The sequence below is a fragment of the Mirounga angustirostris genome, unplaced genomic scaffold, assembly GCF_029215605.1.
Source record: "Mirounga angustirostris isolate CCGP_5_RB_7025 unplaced genomic scaffold, mMirAng1.0.hap1 SCAF_1, whole genome shotgun sequence".
NCBI classification, from domain to species: domain Eukaryota; kingdom Metazoa; phylum Chordata; class Mammalia; order Carnivora; family Phocidae; genus Mirounga; species Mirounga angustirostris.
This window is the reverse complement of record NW_026991709.1, coordinates 38,080,047-38,094,968: the sequence shown is the minus strand read 5'-3', so window position 1 is coordinate 38,094,968 and position 14,922 is coordinate 38,080,047. Positions and strand designations below refer to the sequence as shown.

Sequence of the window (14,922 nt, the reverse complement as noted above, 5' to 3'; positions counted from 1 at the left end):
ATATATATATATACTTTTACACAAATGTTCATGACTGATTAATTGTCATGGCCACACACTATAAACAACCCAAATGTTTGTCACCAGGTAAATGGATAAACAAATTATAGTATAGATCCAAACAATAGAATATGTATCAGCAATAAATAGGAACAATGTTTATATATGGAACAACATGTATGAATCTGAAAATATTTATGCTGAGAAAAATCAGAAGAAAAAGAATCTTAAATGAGTCTATTTATATAAAATTCTAGAAAATGCATACTAATCTATAATGATATAAATCAGAACAGTGGTTCTGATTTGAGCATGCAATGGGGAGTGGGCCGAGAAGGTCAGGAGGACAGGATTATAAAGGAGTATGAGTTTGTAGATGATGAATATGTTCATTATCTTGATTGTGGTGAGATTTCATCACTATAAACAAATGTGAAAATATACCAAGCTGTCCACTTCAAATATGTAATATTGTTTTCTATTTATTATATATCAATAAAGCTGATTTAAAAAATAAAAAAAAAACCTTTTAAAAAGAAAGTTTCTTAATGTTTTTGGGGGATTATTTGCTTTCTTCAAACATTCACATTCACATGAAACATTTGCTTTATCTTTTTCCATAAGATGTCTTACGTATCTCATAGTGTGGACGGCAGCATCTTGAGGGAATATACTTCATAGCATTCAGAAACTTCCAGATTGTCCATGTTGTCTCACACACACACGACATACAGGTATTGTCACTGCTATTTTCTTTTCTCCTCTAATATGTGTCCAGCATGAACCAGATTTAAATGGCAAGGACATTTCCAAAGTGATAAGTATAAGCAACATGAAAAATCATGGATTTATGGCACGCAAGTTTAAATATTAATACTTTTGTTTAATCCTTATCATACATGACAAAGGGACTTTAAACTCCGTGGACACAAGTCTTTCCTTTTTATTTTCTTTTATGTTTAGCTTTAGAGAGTTCACAATCCCTGTATTACATGTTAATATTTCTCTCAAATTACAGTTTTGTAAAACTGAAGTCAAATGAAGCATTAGCCTGTATCTAGTTTTGCAACACCAAACAGAATATGTAAATTAAACATATAATCTACCATTTTTCAAAGTAGATTTCATAGACCTCAATACAAAACAACAACAATGAAAAAAACATGAAACAAAAACAATTATGTGGTCAAAGAATATTGCTAAGATGTTGGCTAAAGGAATTTTTGCACTGATTTTCAGAAATGTGAAAATGTTAAAGTATATTTTGACTCAGTTTTACAGAATTTCCTTGTAAGAACAGACTCATAATGTACATGGAATATTAAGAATTAATTTCTAGGGGCACCTGGGTGGCTCAGTCAGTCAAGCGTCTGCCTTTGGTTCAGGTCATGGTCCTGGGGTCATGGGATTGAGCCCCGTATTGGGCTTCCTGCTCGGCAGGGAGTCTGCTTCTCCCTCTCCCTCTACCTCTCCCCCTGCTTGTGCTCTCTCTTTCTCACTCTCTCTCTCTCTCTCGGTCAAATAAATAAATAAAATCTTAAAAAAAAAAGAATTATTTTCTAAATTTAGTAGATTGGGACCCCTTTCCTTTGTTTCCTTGAGTATCTACTAATACTTGGCTTAGTGGTCTCTAATCCTGTGCATTCTCAACAAATAGTGAGCTAAGGATCACCAGAGGTACTTAATAAATAGGATTTCTAGGTCTAACATCCAGGAATTCTAATTTAAAAAGTCTGCATTGAGACCAGGAATAGGCATTTTTTTAACTAGCACCTCAGGTGATTCTAATCCAGGCAGTCTGAAGGTTATTTTTTGAGAAACACAGCATTCAGAAATTCACTCTCATGCTTCCAGATGCTGAAAAATTATTTACTAAGTAGGGTTTTACAGTAAAATTACACTACATTTAGCCAACTTGAAAATGAGCTGTTGCATTATTTTTGATCGACATTATAGTATATGTCAAAAACCCTGTTCACACGGGGAAACACAGCTCAAGTCAACTTAAGCCTGATGGCCAAACATTTGAAACACGCAGTGTATAATAAGTAAATAACACCGGTAGAATATAGGCAATGCTGTTAGGTACCGACAAGCTTCAGTGACTCACCACAAAGTCAGGCTTTGCTGGATATGCGCATCCTTCGTGGCATAATTCTGAGGGTAGGGAGGAAGTACTACACACATGAAAAGCTATGACTATTTTAAAAGGCTAAAACTAAAATGTCCCTCATTGTGAGATGATAAACCTTTGTGTGGTCAAAATTCCTTTCCTAGGCATAAGTCCCCTAACCCCAAAAACCTAGTAAGCTTAACTTTTAAATTCTACATAGTTACTTCAACTTCAATATTTTAATAAATATTGAATAACCATAATCATTTATTTCTGAACTAATTTTTCCTAATGCCTCTCTTATTTCCATATGTTCATTACTCGAGTCACTCAAACACTGAAGTTATATTATCTTTGACCTTTGTTTTTATTTCATCTCTCAGAATCATTCACCAAGTTCATCTGAAGTTTGTCTTCTCTTTCAAATCCATCCTTTTTTTAAAAAAAATTCCATTCTATTCCAACTAAAAATTCCATTTTATCCATTAGGTCAGTGCCTTATTAGGTCATGCCTGAAACATCGCTTAAATACTCTCCCAGCCCTCAGCTCTCTCCCTAAACTCAAATGCTGGGTCTTAGAATACTCAAGTGCAGTCTTTGCCAGATGTATGACCATGAGAAATTACTCCGCTTCTCTAGATCTCAGTTTTCTGTTATTGTTACAAAACAAATTATCATAAGCTTTGGGCGCCTGGGTGGCTCAGTCATTAAGCATCTGCCTTTGGCTCAGGTCATGATTCCAGCATCCTGGGATCGAGCCCCGCATCAGGCTCTCTGCTCTGCGGGAAGCCTGCTTCTCCCTCTCCCACTCCCCCTGCTTGTGTTCCTGCTCTCACTCTCTCTCTCTGTCAAATAAATAAATAAATAAATCATAAAAAAAAGATTAAAAAAAAAAACAAAACAAATTATCATAAACTTAATGGCTTAAAGCAACACAACACACATATATTCTGTCCCAATTTATATGGATTAGGAGTCCAGAGAAGGCTTAGCCTGGTCCTCTTGTCAGTGTCACCAGGCTAAATTCAAGGTATTGGCTGGAGCTATGATTCCCATCTGAGTTTTAGGGTCTTCTTCAAGGTTACTGGTTGGTAGTAAATTTATTTCCTTTGAGGCTGTATGTCTGAGGTGCCCATTTGTTCACTAGCTGTCACTCAGGAAATGCTTTCAGGAACTAGAGGTCACCCACAGCTCTTCACCACCCGACCCCCATGGACAGTTCACCAGATTGCTGTTTACTTTCTTCCAGGCCAGGAGAAGAATGTCTCTCTGACACTTCATTCTTTTACAAAGCTCTCACCTCATTATATCAGGTTTGCCCTTGACAATCTTCCTTTGATGAACTCAAAAGGGACATATAATTATATCTGCAAAATCCTTTTTGCCATATAAGGCAACATGATCAAGGAAGTGATCTCACATACACTATAGAAGGATGTGGGTCACTGAGGGTTGTCATGGAATTCTGCCTAACACCTTAATTATAAAAGCTAGTTAGCTGGAAAAGAAATCTTAAGATTTTATGAGAGTAACTGCTCAAACCACAAATAAATAATCTTACACGTGAAACAAAAAAAATAAAGTTTATAAAAGTTTATAAAGTTTATAAAACATAAGTTCTCAGGGAGATGGTAAATTTAAAAAGGCAATGTTCATCTTTTTCCCACACTAAATAGCAAATATTCAGACTTCCTTGCTACACAGGAAATTAAAAGCTGCAGTGAAACCACCTATGGTTTTGAATACAGAGCTATCCAAAGGCACCAAGGGGATTTCTGTGTTAGACTCATGGCGGAGGAGGAGGAGGGGAAGGGTAGATGAAAATTATGTTTCGTTCTACTCTTTAAAGCTTATAGAAAGAAAAAGTCTCAACCATTGCTTACAGAATAAATTAAAAACCCCTTAATATGAAATAAAAGATCTTCCAAGACTTAATTGGCCCTGGCCTTCCTGTTTACCTCTCACATCTATATCACACAGAGAGTTCCATGGTTACCTCAAACATGCTTTTACTCTGCACAAATACATGGTTTCTTTCCTTAGAATGCTCTACTACCTACTTGTACCCATAACCCATATGATGGATTTGATTCATTGTTTAAGATCCACGTATTTATTTAACAGCTACTTACTGAATGCCTACATTCATCAGTGAATTGTTAAGTCTTTACCTCTCCCACAAAGTAGGGCTGCTCTCTGCTTCTTTTCTTGTACAAAATCGATAGCCAGATCATGTTATCTATTATGATATTTGTTAAATCTTATATGTCCAGCCCCGATATGTGAATACCTGGAAGGAATGTTGTTTTACTTGTTTATATTTCTATGACTAATTCAGGGATTGTTACAACTCATTAATCATGGGTTTGCTGAAGATAGTAATGATAATAATAATAGTAATAATAATAATAACATCTAAGGTGTTTTTAGTGATTCCTCATACTGTGAAGACACTTTATATATATTGGCTCAAACAAAATCTTTGCAACAGTACTTTGAGGCAAACATTAGTTTTCTCATATACTGGTGAGTATTATAAAGTTCAGAGACAGAGGCAAGACTTTTATAGAAGTTGTTGATGCTTCTCAACTTTATGTTCTCTGTACCAGTGGGGTCACCAAACAGGAGCATCAGCATCACTCACACATGTGACACAGTGCTGAAAATGTATGTTCTCAGGCTCCAACTGAGACCTACTCCATCAGAAACTCTGGGGTCAGGGCCCTATAATCCGAGATTTAACAGGCACTGTAGGTGATGATGTCTGCTCAAGTTTGAGAACCAGTGATCCAGAATCTAATATGGAAATGTCCTGGCCAAGAAAATGTGATCTCTAGGACTTTCAAACAACTTTTACCCAGAAACTTGGAAATTAAATTCATATGTTAGGTAGTGATGGAGGAAAAAGAGAACAAACAGAAAAATGAACTCATCCTGAAGTCAGAAGTCGCACTGAAGGTCCATACATCCATTATACAGAGTCTGAAACTTAACACAGTGTCAGTGTGCTGAACTGGCCAATGCTTAGTTAAAATATAAGAAATATAATCTTTTCCCTTGCTGTAAAAACTGGGATTTACATCAGTTATACATTCCTCTTTAGAGGAAAATATTCTCCATAACTTGTTTATCACCCCAACGACATCTTAAACATCTCCAGGTCAAGGTTCTTGTTTTCTTCATCTGGATCTTCACTCATGCATGATAGAACTCTGAGTAATTGGGAAGCATTTTAACAATTTCTTATTCAATTGACATTAATTTGATTTGATTAGCTTATCTTTTCTCATTGCTTTACACTAGGGACTATCTTTTTAAAAAGTGTCAAGTGATATTATAATAAAAATTGTTAAATGGTAATAGGAAGTCAAAGTCCGATCTTTGAAAAGAGTGCAAGATAAGGATGGAACATTCCTTTCTGTGAGGAATGTTTGCTGAGGGATTTTAGAGTGAACTTTCACTTAGCATTTCTAGAGGACAGTAAGAGTTATGAATGTGTATTCGGTGCAGAGTACCGCACACAGCATATTTGCATATACCCCTATAAAAATAGTTGAATGCACTCAGGAAGTTCACCATATAATTGTGAATACAAACTATATCAACATGCAAAAGAAGAGTTACATAAAAAAAAAGCTATGTAAATGAATGCACGTTTAGGGATAATGAGTACTCTTTCAATGGCCACACATCCGAGAACGCAGAGATAAAAAAAGGCCTCACTACTTCTGAGTGGCGCACGGAACCATATGCTGATTCTGTATATGGTTCATCTTGATTTTTTTTTTTCTAGTCTTGACTTAGATGATTTTCAAGTATGGTGTTTATAGGATCAAGCTTTTTATGTTTTTAAATATAAACAGAAGTCTTCGCCTTACCTAGGATAGAATTGAATCTGTTTGGCATTCAGAGCAGAAGCCAAATTTGTCAAAAAATAAGGTATATTCTAAAGTATGAGTACATTATGATTTCCCATCAGGATACAATGTTAAAAACAATCAATCAATATTAATGAAGTACCTAGTATGCTAGTCTCTGGCTTCCCTGGGAAGATGAGACAAAACCTCGAAACACAAAATGCTAAGAAATTGAGAGCAACAAGATATGTCAGAATTAATGTGGATAATAAAACAATCGAAGGAGAGTACTTAAGAACATTTGAGCATAAACCATACCATTCACACAGAAAGACAAATGTGATGTGTAAGAATTCACTAACTGGAGCTTTCTCATAGGCCAAGGAAGTCGGATTTAAAATCTATTCTACAGGTTAGTGCTTTTGATCAGAAGTGCTTAAATAGAAAAAGTGGCTGGATCAGATGCTTATCATAATATGGCAGACTCTGGAAGCCGTGTAGAGAGTCCATTTAGCAAAGATCTAACCAAGTCCAGACATGCCCAAACAAACACATCCTAAAGGCAGAATTAGAATGGGTATTACTGAGCCCTGGCAGTGTATATGATCAGGTTAAATACTAACCTAAAAGTTTAACTTAGCATACCAACATGTCTAACTTGTGTCTTGGGGGCTTGTATTTTTTCCAAATTTTGTTTAATAAAATGTATTTAATAGAAGATTTGTAACAAAAGTAATGATTAGGGATAAATTACAGATAAGTCCTTGTTTGGGGAAAAATATACAGAAAGACTAATTAAAATAGAAGAGAGAATAATTGAATGGATCATAAACCTATAATTTCTCAGTAATAGATTTAATCCTGTATTATATTATTTATATCTTATAATCCTATATTGTATTAACATTTCTGTTGGACCTATATGCCCATTGATAAGAACTATTATTAATCTAACATAAGATATTTGAATTACAAGTTAAGATAATTAGAATGGTTTCATAAACCTATCTCCTATCAGGTTACCTTGAGAATAATACATCACCACTATGCCCATAGGAAACATTTTTAACAATCATAAACAATTGTTGGATTTTAATGTGCATCTGACATCAGGTCCAAGATATCTGTATGTGAAGTTAAAAAAAATTAAAAAAAATAAAAAAGAAAAAGAAACAAACAGAAATCACTACTAACCTCCCTAGGCATCTCCCCTATAAACTTATTTCCCATCTAAAGGATGTGTGTGTGCGTTTAGGTGTTTAAATGTAAGTGCATGAAGTAAGAGCAGAGCTATACTTAATATTTAAACTACTGCGCATTTTTACCGAGAAGAATTTATTTTTTGCCCTCTGTGAGAAATACTAGGAATCAATTTATTGATGTTTAGCCAATTTTGTTCTTAGAACTTTATAATTCCATAAACCAACAAATTGAAGACATAATTCATAGAATTTCTCTGTCTGTAATCTAAATACTATAAAAGAGTTTGGAAATAATAATACATAACGTGTACTTAGTGCTCACTCTTGCCAAGCATGAATCTGTGTTTTTTATACATTAACTCATTTATTTTTCCAACTTTTCCATGAAGTATATATTATTTTTAGATTTCTTAGACATGAGAAAAATGGGGCATGCAGAGATTATGTTAATATACCTTGTAGAATTACCGAATTTAAGAAATGTGTAAATCTGGTTTAAATTACACTTAATCCGAAAGTGACTGTGGTTTAAAAAAGAAAATGTAAAATGCCTTGCATTGAACACTTCATTCTAGTTTCAGCACATCAATTTTGACTTGGGGACCTTTCCCCATTCTTTACCTTTAATCTCTTTGTCATTTTTGAACCATCTTATATCAGCTGCAGGTTTACTACCAGATGTTTTACACGTCAGCTGCATCAAGTCTCCCTCCATAACTGGTGATGAAAATCCGCTAATTTGAGGCTTCTCAGGAACACCTGAAATTTAAGTAAATGGCATGAACATCAATCTTCAGGGCTGATTCATTCTTATGACTATTACATTCACAAAGCTAAAATGGGCTGTTAATTGACAATATCTTCAATCAAAAGTAGTAAAGTGTTATATAATGAATAAACTGCTTAAAATATCTATATAATGTATATAATATAATATATAATGTATATAGATATAAAATCGTGTGTATATAATATATACACATATATATATAATATATATGTGTATATATTATATACACATATATACAGACACATATACACATGTCTATTCAGTAGTCCCCCTTATCTGTGGGAGATACAGTGCAAGCCTCCCAGTGGATGTCTGAAATTGTTGATAGTACAGAACCCTATATATATACTATATTTTTCTCCTATACATATATACATGAAATAAAGTTTAATTCATAAATTAGGCATAGTAAAAAATCAACAATGATGACTAATAATAAAATGGAACAATTATAATATGCTATAATAGAAGTTATGTGAATGTGGTCTCTCAAAATATTGTACTGTACTCACCCCTCTTCTTGTGAGGATGTGAGAAGATAAAATGCCTGTGTGATAAGAGGAAGTGAGGTGAATGACATAAGGATTGCAGTGTAACATTGGGCTACTATTGGCCTGACAATAAGTCAGAAGGAGGATCATCTGCTTCCAGACCACAGCTGGTCATGGGTAACAACTGTGGAAGGTGAAATCGTGGATGGGGGTGGGGTGGGGAACTACTGTATATATACATATGTGTGTCTGTGTATTATCCGGAGGCATTTAAAATGAATTTAGTTCAGAGTAGCTTTTAAAGCTTTACCTGCAAAAATACTCTTTGTAAATCTTAGAAACAGCCATTCAAAATATCTTAAGATTTATCAGTATAAGGATTTAAGAAGGTAGACTGTTTGCAATGGGGAAAAAAATCCACAAAGCACATTTCTTTATTCTTTAGCAAATTGTGATTTAAATAAAATAGCACTTTGCATTCCTGATTTCATAATTCTTAAGGCTTAAAAAGATGCTATTATCCTCTATGTACTATGTTTAAGAAATGCATTTTAGAATAAGGGATTCATCAATAATTGCAACCATACTTACTTCTCAGATTCTTCTAAAGTATATCTTGATATCATTTGTATTAGAAATGCAATAGTAGTTTTGGGAAGCATGATGCATATTATGTTTAATGCTAACCAGTAGTACCTTTTCTAGTCCAAATCATCTAATAACTAAGCAGATAACTAATATGCACAGATAGTACATGGTGATTTAAATAATAGAACATTACATATTTCTTGGGCAATAATATTCTCTTGTCACAGTAGAGGTTTATTAAAATTTCTTCTAAAAATTATTCAATAATAAAGGCATACTGAAGATTATTGTAGTATTTAATTCAATTTGAAAAGAAAAAAAATATGTAAGAATGTTGGAAAGCATCAATAAGAGAAATACAAAAAACAACAACAAGAACAACAATGATAAATGACAGGTCAACATGCTCCGATTAGTTGAATATTTTTTTTTTTCCTTTCACATTCATATTGTGTTGTTTTTTTTTTTAAGTCCATGCCACACTACTATTTAATAAACTGAAATCAGACAGTTTTCTGTTCTTGGGGTCTCGAGGTGGCTCTCTACAGAACAATACATTAACCTTAGGCAGTTGTTATCTGGAAATACTCCATTTTAGTGGATATATTTTGTCTGTAGGGGCAAACTTGTGAAGATTTTTATAAAATAGTCCCAATGGGACTTGCAAAGAAACATATTTCATATGGTATGTACAAAACCAATTCACTAGCTGGATTAACTTTAATATTCCTACTGAACAGAACGGCATGCATTAGTTCTTTTATATGCAATGTTATGCCTTTATCTATCAAAAAAGGAAGGCAAGCTCGGGGGAAAAACAAATCAGTCTTTTAAATTCCTCTAACTCGTTCAGTACGCAGGTGTGTTTCAATGGACTGCAGCAATTTTAGCTGCTTGGGCAACTGACATCTGCAGAATCACAGAGAGCCCTTAGCTGCAACTTGATTTCCTTGGAATCTCTAAGAATGTAATAAATGTTGTATCACTCTAACCTTTGGGGAAAAGGCCCGGTATTTAGATAATAAAACTACAATGAAGCTACAAGTTTCATGGAGAGTACTTCATTTAAGAATCTAGAAAATCTACAAAACTAAAAGAAGACGCAGAAATGTCAGGGTCATTTAAATGCACTAATACACACACACAAAGTCATATTTGGAAGCTGTAGGATATTGGAGAAGGCCCACATCATATTACTTCAATAATAAAATGGAGGCCCACCCCATAGACACATTGTATTCACTCTGCTCATTATTCTACTACTTTATAAAAGGATCACCGTATATACAATATATAGATGATTTGACACAAAGGAATTTGGTTGAAAATCAAGAAACCTGGTGTCTGTCGCTGGCTAAGAGAATGGTTGCATGCCCTCAAGAAGTCCTACAAATCCTTACACCTCCCTTGGTCTATTTCTAAATTGGGGAAAGTGACAAAATGGTTTTTTAAATGCCTTTTGTTATAATGTAGCAGAGAAGGGATTAAACTCTATCTATTAATATGATCCCCAAAACATATATGTGTTATTGCATCATGTTGCTTTAGCTTGTGCTCTCATAGTGTTAGTCCCTTGCACTTACCCAGAACAGTGAGATAGGCCTTGGAGGTTTTGACAGGCATTGTAAATAAGGAACAAGTGTACTGCCCTTCATCGGAGAGAGACACATCACTGACGCTGATACTCAATTCATGCCAGGAAGCTCGAACCAGCTCAATCCTGTTGTCCCTTAAAGCTGGAAAGAGAAAATATTGAAAATGCAAATAACAACATTAGAAAAAGTCCTGTTAAATATTTTTAGCACACCACAAGAAACATGGTCTTTGGCCATACATCTAAATCTTATTTCCTGATACAGTTTAAAGGAAGGTTTAAATATATGGGAATATTTTATCAAATTAAAAAAAAAAAAGTCAAAGTAGAATTAAGTGTTCCTTAATGTTCTCAGAAACAACTTTTTAATTAGATGATTGCATCTAGTACAATACTTCAGATGAGGTAGATGTTGGTGGTGACACAAATGACTTTCCTCCACAGGATTTCATGGAATGCTAGTACCAAAAAACACGATAAACAGAAGGTTTCACTTTTATGCACAGATAAATTTGGGAAAACTACGATTGCTGTATTCCTTCCAAGAGACCAACAATGAACATTAGCATATTAAAAGCATATTCTCTACAGTAGAGAAGCCCGTTGAACTTCCTGTAAACTGGAGCTGACTTTCAGCTGAAAAACACTGGTAAGGTACTGAATGTTTAAATTTGCTCTGATTGATTGGAATCTCTATTGTAACATCTGTTAAATACTTTTAGTATATCCTTTCATTCATACCACCTTTTCTATCACAGGGCTTTTCTTTTTTTCACAGAAGATCTCTTGGCATGCGCCTCTTGATTCATTTTTGGAAAAATATTAAAAAGTTTAATTATCATTGTATTTCCTACTAAGTAATTCTATAAAGCTCAGAGTTAAGCAAAAGGCAAAGAATGGAGTACTCTGAAAGAGGAAAGAGAACTGGTTTAGGGACACTGAGACCTGAGGAGCAACACGGTGGTTCCCCAGCCAATAATAAAAGTCAGTTGAGGCTTGACATCTCCCAACCACAACCTATCAACAGCAGGTGGCCTAGGTAGACTCATTTTTTATCACATAAAATGGGAGTCCTGCCAGTATCTCTGGGAGAGACTAGGCTACCTGCAAAGGGAATCAAGTGGGAGCATCACTGACTACAAGTGGCCATGGAAAGCAATCTCTTTCTCCACTGGGCTGGAGACTCCCCTTCAAGGCCTAGAGACAGTGATCAATTGGGCAGCAGGGGCAGAGGGGTGATCCATCTCTGACAAGTACCCCACCCTTAAAGCGATCTCCCATGAGCTAGAGAACCACTTACCCCTGCTAGAGTCATCAGGGAGCCTGGCCTGGGGAAGCTCCTCTGCCTCCTTAAGTGGCACCAGTGGAGACCAGTTCAAACCCCAGTAGAACTAGACACCTCAAGCTGACTAAATAGCATCCTTTGGCTTTGAAAAGTAAATTGTTAGTTGAACCATGACCTGAAAATGTAAGACAGGACCTGTATGCTAAACCTAAACAGGATGACTGCTTCCTAGAATAGAAGATTCTCCAGAGTCTCCTAACATAAGAGTGAAAATGTGCAGGATGTGATAAAAACTGGTCACACCAAATGCCAGTAAAATCATAACTTGAATGAGCAAAAATAATCAATAAGCACCAACACTGAATTGAAACAAATGTAATTATCTAAGAAATAATTTAAAGAAGTCATCATAAAAATATTTCAGCAATCAGTTACTAATTACCTTGAAACAAAAAATAGAAAATCTCAGTAAAGAAGTTGTAAAAAAAAGAATAGGATGAAAATTACAGAAGTCAAAAATACAATAACCAAAATAAAAGCTCACTAGCTTGACTTGATAATTCAGTAGGGATGAAATAGAGGATGGAACCAATAAATTAAAAGCAATATAATTCACTCAATTTGAATGAGAGAAAGAAAATAGATTGAAAAAAAAAAAAGAGCCTCAGACTTGTGGGACAATAACCAAATATCTAATATTGGTACCACACAAGTCCCAAATAGGTGAAAGAGACTGGGACTGAAAGAGTATTTGAAGAAATAATGGCCCAATACTTCAAATTTGCCTAAAGAAATAGATGTACAGAATCACTAAGACAAATCAATCTCAAATATGATAAACCCAAAAAAGTCCATATCAAATACATCAAAATTAAACTGAAAGACAAAGAATAAAATCTTGAAAGCAGCCAGACAGAAAGGCATGCAACCTGTAAGAGACTATCGATTTAAATGACAATAGAATTCTCCTTTGCAATTATGGAGGCCAGAGGGAGTGGCACATTATTCAGGTGCTGGAAGAAAAGAACTATCAACAGTGAATTCTTATCCAGGGAAACTAAACTTCAAGAATCAAGAGGGAATAAAAGTATTCTTAGAAGAAGGAAAACTAAGAACATGTTTCTCTAGCAGATCTGTATTGAAAAGTTAAGTTCTTTAAATAGAAAAAAAGGAATCTTGGAGCATCAGGAAAGAAGGAACAACAAGAAGAACAAAAACTTGGGTAAATCCAATATAGAGTATCCTTCTCCTTTGTTGTCTTCATTATATGATGGTTGAAACAAAAATTACAACATCACTGATGCAATGTTGAACAAATATAGAAGGATACTCAAGACAAGTACAAAGTGGGCAGGACAAAGGGACCAAAGATAAGTAAGTTTTCCATACTCTACTCAAAGTGGTAAATCATTGCTACTGTGGTAAAGTCACATATGTATATTTCAATACCCAGGGCAACTACTAAGAAAATATACAAAGTAATATACTCAAAAACTCTATAAATACAGATAAAATCCATTTATATAGTGTCTTGAAATAATAAAATTATAAAGATGGAAAAGAGATTAGTGTTTAATAAGGGGTAGGAAGGAGTGGGAGAGACATGGATGTGGTTATGAAAGGACAGCACGAGAAATCCTTGCAGTGATGAAACTATTTTGTATTTTGTCTGTGGTGATGGATACATGAAACTACACATGAAATAAAATCAAATAGAACTAAACACACACACACATGCACACACACACAGATGAGTACATGTAAAACTGGTAAAACCCAAATAAAATTGGTGAACTACATCACTGTCAGTTTCCTAGTCGAGATATCTTTGCAAGATGTTATTTGGGTCCACGGTCCATGAGATCTCTCCATATTATTTCTCACAACTGAGTGTGAAACTACAATAAAACCTCAATTAAGGGGTGCCTGGGTGGTTCAGTTGGTTAAGTGTCTGACTCTTGATTTCTGCTCAGGTCATGATCTCAGGGTTGTGAGATTGAACCCTGCATTGGGCTCTGTGCTCAGCAGGGAGTCTGCTTGAGATTCTCTCTCCCTCTCCCTCTGCCCCTCCGCCACTCTAAAAATCAAAACAAAACAAAACTCAATTAAAAAAACTATATGTACATTTGAAGAAATAGGGGAAGTGGCCATGATATCAAAGCTTAGAATTCATTATACACACTTGCCACAGAGCCAGAGGGGGATCCCAAGTATCAAATATTCTTTAATTACTGTACCTTCCCTATATGCTTTGTGAAAGGAGCAGGCAATAATACAATATGTAATATTGGGGAAATTATATTTAAAAGAAATCATCCTCCCAGAAACTCAAATAACACACACCTTGATGACTAGTCCCCTCTGCTACCATTCTTTATTAACTCTAATTCTATAAAGAGACATATACTTACAAATATTTTTGAAACTAATTTTATTGGACATAAAATGTAAGGCAAGTCTGATAATGATTGTATTTGTTACTCCATTAAGATACAATAGATATTTTTTTGAAACGTCTATTTCATATTCTGTCTCCTACATGCACTAATATATGTATGTCTTGTTCAGTTGCTAGACGAAAACAGTGGGACACAGATTAGTTATTTCCCCAATAGAACTTCAGGCTATATCAACCACTTTTCAAAGCTGTGATTTATTTAAGAAAAACATTTGTCATGTATTTCTTGTTTCTTCAAAAGAGAGGTCACCAAAAGGGAAAACCCAAGGTTTCTGCCATGATACTATATGGGTAAAGCTTGTTACTTACCCCCTGTGTTCAATTTCATTTCTTCTAACACAGTTCCCACTGACAGAGAAACAGAGCTTACAACTTTCAGTGAATCTTAGCAAAAGGAATTTAACTCTCTTTTGGTCAGACTATTTTGTGGAAACTATATAATATCACTAAAATCAACTGAATCTCTCAATATATACAAATACAAAACTTTCATATTTAGACCATTTGCATGGAGTAAAGCTACAGGCAATGACTTGGGAATCAA

The 14,922-nt window shown here is 34.8% G+C and overlaps 1 protein-coding gene across 3 annotated transcripts in view; it reads right to left on the bottom strand.

Moving 5' to 3' along the window:
* CADM2 (cell adhesion molecule 2) overlaps nt 1–14,922 on the bottom strand; it is a 1,086,372-nt gene that overhangs the window by 173,228 nt on the left and 898,222 nt on the right. For all 3 annotated transcript variants that reach the window (XM_064580279.1, XM_045902679.3, XM_064580283.1), the window contains exons 3-4: nt 10,625–10,777; nt 7,794–7,931 (exon numbers count right to left, since the gene is read on the bottom strand). In XM_064580279.1, coding sequence (XP_064436349.1) covers nt 7,794–7,931; nt 10,625–10,777 — 291 coding nt within the window. The remainder of the gene's footprint in view (nt 1–7,793; nt 7,932–10,624; nt 10,778–14,922) is intronic.